Raw genomic sequence first — 9,773 nt, 5'->3', positions numbered from 1 at the left:
TTCCTGAAGAGTTCTATTTTTTCTTTTTACCACTCCATTATGTTGTGGGGTTCTTGGTGCTGAGAACTGATGTGCAATCCCATGTTGTTCACAAAACTCCTTCATAGCTTCATTTTGAAATTCTCCACCATGATCACTCCAAATTTTCTTGATGCCTCCACGTTCATTAAGTAGTTGTAAAGCTAAAATCTTGAAACTGTCCACCGTATCTGACTTCTCACGGATAAAACGAACCCAAGTATATCTGGAGTAATCATCAACTAGTACAAACACATACTTCTTTCCAGCTAAGCTTTCCACTTGCATTGGTCCCATCAAATCCATGTGAATCAAATCCAGAACTGACTTTGATTGAACATCTGGTACCTTTTTATGCTGAATCTTGACTTGTTTTCCCTGGTTACAAGGTCCACACACCACATTGTCTTCACTTTAAGCTTGGGTACCCCTTGAATTATCTCTTTATTCACAAGAGTAATAAGATTTTGTGTTCATATGACCAAGTCGTTGATGCTAGAGATCTATACTACCTTGAGCACTGTAGCATTTGATTGATTGTTTCTCCCACATGTAACAATTATTTCCAGATCTCACACCATATAACTTGATATTACCTGATTCATCCAATGTTTTGCAATCGACCTTTGTGAATAAGATTGATAATCATTCGTCACAGAGTTGACTAATACTTATCAGATTGGCACGCAATCCTTGAACTAGATACACATTCACAAGTTGTGGAAGCTCTTTATCACATGTTGTACATTTGCCTTGTATGAACCCATGACTTCCATCTCCAAATGTTACTGTACCTCCCTTCAATTTCTTAATGTTCTGTAGCTTACTCTTAATTCCAGTCATATGCCTTGAGCAACCGGTATCAAGAGAACCAAGGCTCTGCATCTTCTTGCTCTTCAGTAATCATGGCCATATTGCATCTAAATCCTGATCCAGAAGCTACAATTGAACCCGACTGATATAGATCAGTTTTCTTCATCCAAACCTGTCTTCTCACTCCATTCCAAAAGAATCTTCCTTGGTGTTTTAAGGTACAGACCTTCTGTCAATACTTATAACATAATCATTTGAAGTGACCCATCTTCCCACAAAAATAACAGCTCAAAGATCCATTAGAAACTCCCGTAGATGTCTCCTTCTCATATTGATATGCTTCAGCCGACACAAATTTAGTTATTTGTGATTTAGCTCCCTTGTTCTCATTATAGCCTAATCCTCTATGAGTATTCTCTGTTCTCCCATAGCTCAAAATCTTGTCAAGTTGCTTTGTACCTGCGAACATATGAATCTTTCTATGCTGTTGATCTAATTCAGATTGTAACTTTGCGGTTCTTTTCTTTTCATTAAGCAGCACTTCGTCAAACTTGTCTGCTTTTGCCGATAAAACCAATTTCTCTATTCATCAAATCTAGCGAATCCTTAGCAATCTTCTTTTCATTTTTCAATTCATCTTGCAAAGACATAACAAGTGCTTCTAGACGAGGTTTTTCTTTTACCAACCCTTGATTTTCCTTTCCAAGAGTAATAAGTGTGTTTCGCACTTCTTTGTAAGTCTTAACAATGTCAAGAACTTCTTCTCCTTCTGAGTCTGAATCAGTAACCTCTTCCTCATTCTCAAATTCAGTGATTCCTACCATAGCTACTAAATTAATGAGCTCTTCTTCACTGCTACAGTCACTGTCTGATTCCTCCTCAATGCTAATCATAGATTTCTCTTTCGTAGCTTGAGAATTACTCACACACTCTTCATGTGTGTGTCCAATACCTTTGCAAATTGTGCACTTGGCATCTCGCAATTTGATTGTTGGACATTCTCGAATAAAATGACCATATCCCTTACATTCATGACACTGCATATCATCCTTTTTGTTCTCACTCGTCTTTTTGAATGAATTGCTCTTCCTTGGACCTTGACCTCGTTCAATTCTCCTTAAAGCTCGATCAAATCTTCTTACCAACAAGCTCAGAACATCTTCTTCTCCTTGGTCAGTTATGTCTTTGCTAACTGCTAGAGCTATTCCTTTTAGTTTCTTAATTCCATTAAGTTCCATCTCGTGTGCTTGTAGCATTCTGACCACTTCGCCATAACTGAGATTGTCTAAGTTTTGAGAGACAGTTAAGGCTGTCTTGTATCCCATGAATCTTGATGGAAGACACCTTAAAAACTTTTTGACTAACTTCTGATCCTTATAGGTTTTCCCAAGAATTAGAGCTTCTTGTGCTAGAGCACTCAACTTTGAACTAAAGTCTGAAATTGATTCATGCTCCTCCATCTTTAGATTCTCAAATCTAGAGGCCAACATATCTTTTTTCGAACTTTGTACTTTTGTTGTACCTTCATAATGAATTTGAAGGATATCCCATGACTCTCTAGCAGTTTCACATCCTTGAATCAATTCGAACTGTTTTCTTCCAACACTACAATGAATAGCACTTAAGGCTCTTGAGTTGAACTTTGATCTCTTTTGTTCTTCATCGGTCCAGTCTGACTCAGGTTTACGAATTCGCTCGCCTGTTTCATCTTTGATTGTCGGTTCCTCCCACTTTTCTAGAACAGTCTTCCAAGCAAGACGATCAATACCTCCGATGATAGATTTAATCCTTGACTTCCAAAACCCATAGTTTCCATCATCCAAGACAACCTTGTTGTTGTTGATCAGATCTCCGTAGCTCTCCATCTTGTCCACAGAATCTCACCTGTAGTAATCCGAACAAGCCCCGCTCTGATACCAATTGAAAGTGTGAGAACTTATGATCTGAACTATTCAAGTAATTGATTTCTTTAAACATTCTTTGATTGATAGAAAATCTGTTTACAAGTTTGTTCTAAACAATTATCTAATCTCTCAAAACTCTCTTAAAGAACTCTCTTGCTCTCTCTAAGTTCTTAGCTTTTTTTCTTAAAGACTAAAACTTAGTAGCTAGATAAACTTTCTCTTGTTTGTGCTCAAGCTCAACCTAGCCAAAGCACTCCTATTTATAGATCTAAGTATTGATTATTTAAATAGTAAATTACATAATCTAATTCTAATAGGAATTGGACAATTTCCTTTTTCTTTATGATTTAGGAAATTTCCCTCTTTCTTCATGTTTACATCCCTATTGTAAACATGAAGCTCTTTGTCCTTCTAGAAGCTTCTCGTGCCTTCTAATCTTGTGTAAGTCTTCAAGCTTTATAATTTCCGACATAGATAACTTGATACTCAGTTCTTGTATTAGTGTCCTGTCCTTCTGAAGTAGTTCATGCATTTGTTCAAATGTTGCATCTTCAACATAGACTCATGTAAATTTCATATTTTCATTATATAGTTGATTCATCATCCCAAATACTATAATTCGAGAATCAAGAATAGAGAATATATCATTCAAGGTGCGTATGCATGCCACCACATCGGTTTTTTTGTAGTTTTGTATTTCAATACGAATTATTTTTTCTACAGATTCCACCCAGTTGCATGTTGAGTATTGAGTTTATGCTGGTTATTCATTAACTTTAACGTCTATAATCTCACTGATAGAAGAAAGTACTCAAACTTTGTTACTATTGAACTCCGATACACCGTCTATAATGGAATGAGCCACCGGCACATCACCAGTTGATCAACTCAACTCCTGAGCAACACATATGTCGCTTGCTATAACAAACAATACATAAAGATCTAAAACAGATTCATCCGAGTCTATATACAATTGATCTTATCCTTCTGCATGTGCTTCTTCAAGACACACATGTTGTTTCTTCACTTTTCTTTCTCCTTGTGTAGATGTAATGGGGCTTATCAATATCCCCCCTTCAAAATAAACCTTTTCCTCAAGCGTTACACCAAAAAATTGTCTCTGAACTTCCTTCGCATTCTCCCAAGTGTTCTCATGATCCGGAAGACCCTTCCAATGTACCAACACTTCCAAAACACCCTTATCATTATACCGAGTCTCTAACAAGCTCTCCGGTTCGATGATCAACTCACTATCTTCACTAAACATATCAGGTAAAGAAATAACCTGCTTCTAAGCTCCCAACACTCGTTTAATTTGAGACACATGGAACACCGGGTGTATTTTGGATCCATCAGGTAACTTCAAGCGGTACGCTGCTTTACCAATATACTCCATAACTTCAAACGGCCCAAAGTATTTAGCTGCCAACTTCTGACAAGCTCTTTTAGCCACAGATTGCTGCCTGTACGCAACTTCAGGAAAACCCAACTACCAACTTCATGTTCCACATCCCTTCGGTGTTTATCTGCGTTGTTCTTCATTAATTGTTGAGCATGAACCAAATGGTCTTTAATCTGAGTCAACATCAGATCTCTCTCCTTCAGCATCGTCTCTAACTCCGAAACTTTGGTTGAGTGTTCTTCAAAACGCATGATGGTTGGAGGATCACGACCATATAACACTCTAAAAGGAGTCGTTTTCAGAGATGTATGGTAAGAGGTGTTATACCATAATTCAGCCCATGAGAGGAACTGTTGTCATGACTTAGGATGTGCAGACGCAGAGCATCGAAGATAAGTTTCGAGACATCTATTGAGTACCTCAGTCTGGTCATCGGTTTGAGGGTGAAAATCGGTGCTATACTTCAACTTGGTACCAACAAGCTTAAAACACTCCTTCCAAAACGCACTCAGGAATGTATTGCCTCGATCTGAAATTATAGAAGCTGGATAACAATGTAACTTGACCACCTCGGCAATGAATACTCTCGCAACATCATACGCAGTGAATGGATGCTTAAGACCGATAAAATGGCCATATTTGCTAAGTCGGTCCACTATCACCAAGATGACATTCTTCCCATGAGATGTTGGTAATCCTTCCACAAAATCCATTGTAAAATCTTCCCAAACTTGTCGTGGCACTGGTAACGGTTGCAGCAACCCTGTTGGAGACAAGGTAGAATACTTGTGCCTCTGACATATATCACATTCAGCTACAAAACGCTGGACATCTTTCACCATACCTTCCCAATGAAATGACTGTTGTATGCGCTTGACTGTTTTCAGAACTCCTGAATGGCCTCCCATCACACTATTATGATACTCCTCCATAATCAGCTGAATATGCTTTGATTATTTAGGAATAAAAATTCTGTTCTTGCGCCACAATCTCCCTTCCTTAACCATCAACTTCTTCTGAAAACCTTGATCTCGTAAGCAAGTCTGAATTAAAGCCTGAATCTGCTGATCATTCTTTATTTCTTCATAAATGTCTTGTAGTTGTAAAACTGTAGGAACCGTGAATGCCATTAACACATGAGATTGAAAAGTTCCCTTCACTTGAACCATTCGTGATAACCCATTAGCCGCTTTGTTCTCCACTCCAGGTTTGTAGATGATTTCAAAGTCGTAATTCAACAATTTCACCAGCCATTTTTGATAGTCCATCGTTACCTCCCGCTGATCCAAGAGAAACTTAAGATTCTTTTGGTCAGTATGTACCATAAAATGTCTGCCAAAGAGATAGTGTTTCCATTTTTGTATAGACAGCACAATCGCCATTAACTCACGTTCATATACCGGCTTAAGCTGTTATTTGGCCGACAATCCATGGCTAAAGTAAGGAATAGGTTGCTTCTTTTGCATTAATACAGCTCCTAAACCAAAGCCTGATGCATCTGCTTCCACTACAAACACTTCATCAAAATCTGCTAGGGACAAGACCAGAGCAGTAGACATGGCCTTCTTTAACTGATCATATGCCATTTGTGCGTCTAAAGTCCACTCAAAATTGTCTTTTCTCAATAGATCAGTTAGCGGTCTTGCCAACACATCATATCCCTTAATAAATCTTCGATAATAGCCAGTAAGACCCAAAAATCCTCTTAACTCCTTCACTGATTTTGGTGTAGGCCATTGAGTCATAGCTTGTGTCTTTGCTGGATCAGTCGACACCCCCTTGTTTGAGATAATGTGTCCCAAATATTCCACTTGTGGTTGACCAAACAAACACTTCTTCCTGTTGGCAAACAATTGATTAGCTTTGAGAATTCGCATAACCACCAACAAGTGTTCCAAATGCTGCTCCATACTGGTACTGTAGACGAGAATATCATCAAAAAATACCAATATGAATTTTTGGAGGTATGGTCGAAACAAGGCATTCATTAAGGCTTGAAACGTGTCCGGAGCGTTTGTTAAACCAAACGGTATAACTAGAAATTCATAATGGCCGTCATGTGTTCTGAAAGCTATTTTAGGTACATCTTCTTCCTTCATCCTTATCTGATGGTACCCTGCTCGCAAATCTAATTTAGAGAATATCATTGTTCCATTAAGCTCATCCAGCAACTGATCTATCATCGGAATAGGAAATTTGTCAGGAACTGTTACACGATTCAATGCCCTGTAGTCCACACAAAACCTCCAACTATTATCTTTCTTCTTCACCAATAGCACTGGGCTTGAGAAGGGACTCTGACTTGGTCATATGATCCCAGACTTCAACATCTCTTTAACCATCCTCTCCATGATCTCCTTTTGTGCATGAGGGTATCTATATGGTCTCACGCTGATTTCATTATTCCCCACTAACAGATTAATGGAATGTTCTCTACCTCTGATTGGTGGTAAATCTGTGGGAACTTCAAACACCTTGTCAAACTTGGTTAATACGGACTGTATTTGTATATCTGTAGGTTGTGTGACAGACTGAGTTGACTGGTGACTACACAGCTCCATCTGTACTCCTTTCTTGCTGAAAGTAACCCCACTAGAAAGCAACATGAGAGACCTTTTTGACATGTACAAATCAGGTTCGCCCTTTAACATCACCATCTGACCATTAAGTAAGAATGACATTTCATTCTTTTCCCAATTCACTCGACATTCTCCTAAAGTGCGTAACCAATACACCCCTAATATAATATCAATCAGTCCCAGTTCCAACACCACAAAGTCCGTAGTGAATTCCAGATTTTGTGCTGAAAATGTAACATGTTCACAAACTCCAATGCCTTCAACTGTAATGCATGTTCCTAATAGAACTGACAAATTTAGATCCTCTTTGCACTTAAGCTTCAACTTCTTCACTGCTGCTGGAGAGATGAAATTGTGTGTGGCTCCACTATCCAGCATGATCACCACTCCAGATTTTCCCACAGATCCTCGTACTTTAGTAGTGTTTGTGGAGGATAAACCCCTGAATGAGTTGAATGAAAACGACATGCATTCACCCACTGGTTCCGCTATTTCTGGTTGTTCATCATTGCCCTGCAGTAACTCTACTTCATAACCATTAAACACCAAGAGAATTCTGAATTCTTTGTTAGGACACTTATGGTCGCTAGTCCAAGGCCCGTCACACTTGAAACAAATGCCTTTCTTCCTTTTCTCATCTAATTCTTCTTTGGTATGATGTTTCTGTGGTCGTTGTCCCCCTCTAGTAACCCGCTTGTCATTCGCATAACTTGCATCAGTGGTTACAGCTTTCATCTTCCATGTGTTATTGTGGTGATAGTTGTTGGAGTGAGAAACAACCTGTGGATCTTTATTTTCTTTATTAGCCAACAACAGTTTTTTCTGTACTACTCTTCGTATGATACTTGATTCCATTTCCCTAGCTTCTGCAATCATCTCTGGCAAATCCCTTGGTTTTTGCATATGCACTAACTCTTGCATTTCCAAGGTTAAACCATTCAGAAATATGCCTTCCAACTTCTGATCATCTAAACCTGTTACTTGTGAAGATAAATCTTCAAAGTGTTGGACATAATCTGCTATGGAACCCGTCTGTTTGATGCAAAAGAGGCTCTAGCTTGGACCTTGTAACTTCAAGTTACCAAAGCGTAGCAACAAACTCTTCTTAAATTGGTCCCAATTTGCAAAATCTCTTCTGTTCATCTCCCAATTATACCAACTTAAAGCTTCTTCACGTAAACTCACTGCTACTAATGCTAATTTCTCGGCATAGGAGTAGCCACCAGTTCTGAAGAACCTCTCCACCGTTGCAATCCAACCATAAGTCCCTTCACTATCAAACACAACCATCTCTACATTTCTGAGGAGATTTTCTCTGATCCCAGGCCTAATGTCACTACGGCAAGGTTCCAAGAGAGAGTGTGGTACCTTATTGGCTTGATCTTGCGATCCCGAAGTCGTGACTTGACTCGTACCTCCAACCTCATGTACCGTAGCTTTCCCAGGGAGATTTCTTATCAGAAAGTCCAATCGCTGCTTGATCTCTTCGAATTGCTGATCGTGCACATCAATCCTCGCATCCAATCGCGACTCCGCACGACGCACCATCGACGCCATATCCGCCAATCGTTTGTAACACTCCATTGCTGAAGGTTCGACTTGCTCCGCCGTCGCAGATTCCTTGATCGGCGTCAACGATTGCTCCATCACCATTTTACTTCTGTAATTGTTCAATTCGACCAAAATTCCCCAATCGATAACTCAGACTTCGCGATAGCTCCGATCTAGATCACAAACGCACCAATTGATAGAAAAAAGTATTCAAACTTTATTACTATCAAACTCCGATACACTGTCTATAACGGAATGAGCCACCGGCACATCACCAGTTCATCAACTCAACTCCTGATATGTCGCTAGCTATAACAAACAATGCATAAAGATCTTAAACAGATTCATCCAAATCTATATACAATTGATATTATCCTTCTGCACGTGCTTTTTCAAGACGCACGTGTTGTTTCTTCACTCTTCTTTCTCCTTGTGTAGACGTAATGGGGTTTATCACTCACAAGGGATCGAAAATTCTCACGATCGCATAAAAACTTCTTATGATATGCCAAGTATTTCTTCTTCGCTCATGTTAGTTTTACATTGAAATAGGTAAAAGCTTGATGTGTCTTTGGACACATTTATTTATCTATTGTCCCGAGTCTACTACTATCATATTCAAGTCGGCTCTAACCTCAAAATATCGCTTTGTTTGACTTTATCCCGTCGTCGCAGTAATCAACAAAAATAAACAACAATAACACCACGCTGACTTTTGAAGCAACTATATATATATATATATATATATATATATATATATATATATATATAACATACTACTAATTAACAAATATATTTTTGTGATTGCTACAGCTATATTTATTTGTAGCAACTAGCAACTGTATAGCTTTAGCAATAACTGTAAAATTGCATTAATAGTATTATTATGGAGTATATACCATGATGCATAAAATAAAATTGTAAACTACGTGCGTCTGATGAATACAACAGATCAGGTCTAAAATAGTTTGGACATAGTTTCGAAAATAACTTTTGAACATAATTCACTTTCATTTCACAGATCGACTAAAGTGTTGTGGTCTTTTTTTTTGCCTTCTAAGAAAAGGGCTGACTTTTTATGGACAGTGATTTTTTCATTAATCTAAGTTGCAAAGCAACTAAAGTGGACCAGAGTACGGAGATACGTGATATGTCATATATATAAGATAACTTGTTAGATGGTTTACAATAAAATAAGAGGTAATTAAATAAAAGAAACTTGTAACATGAAAACTCATATAAACAATTCATTTTCGTTTGCCTAATTAAAGTCAACCGAGTAATTTCGAGAACCAAACTGGACTACGTTTTGTGAACAACAATAGCAATCAGAATACGTACTCGAAAAAATAAATAATCAGAACTATAACAAGTTATTAAAGAACCGCCAAAAATATCCAAATTTTTCGACAGATGAATAGAAGGATTATATTTTATAGACTTTTTGATATACTAGTAACCCGTGCTGTTTTACGCAGGAAAATACGCAGGAAAATATTTTGATCC

At 38.2% G+C, this 9,773-nt stretch overlaps 1 protein-coding gene across 1 annotated transcript; it reads right to left on the bottom strand.

The window, feature by feature from the left end:
* Window positions 1–1,081: 1,081 nt before the first annotated feature.
* LOC104763154 (uncharacterized) lies at window positions 1,082–2,696 on the bottom strand. Its single transcript, XM_010486563.2, has 2 exons — window positions 1,406–2,696; window positions 1,082–1,290 (listed from the first exon to the last, which is right to left on the bottom strand). Exons 1-2 carry the CDS (start codon window positions 2,694–2,696, stop codon window positions 1,082–1,084), a joined length of 1,500 nt encoding a protein of 499 aa, XP_010484865.2.
* Between the last annotated feature and the right edge of the window lie 7,077 nt (window positions 2,697–9,773).

This window comes from Camelina sativa, chromosome 18 (genome assembly GCF_030686135.1).
Source record: "Camelina sativa cultivar CO46 ecotype springtype chromosome 18, ASM3068613v1".
NCBI lineage: Eukaryota > Viridiplantae > Streptophyta > Magnoliopsida > Brassicales > Brassicaceae > Camelina > Camelina sativa.
This window is presented reverse-complemented; position numbering and strand designations above follow the sequence as displayed.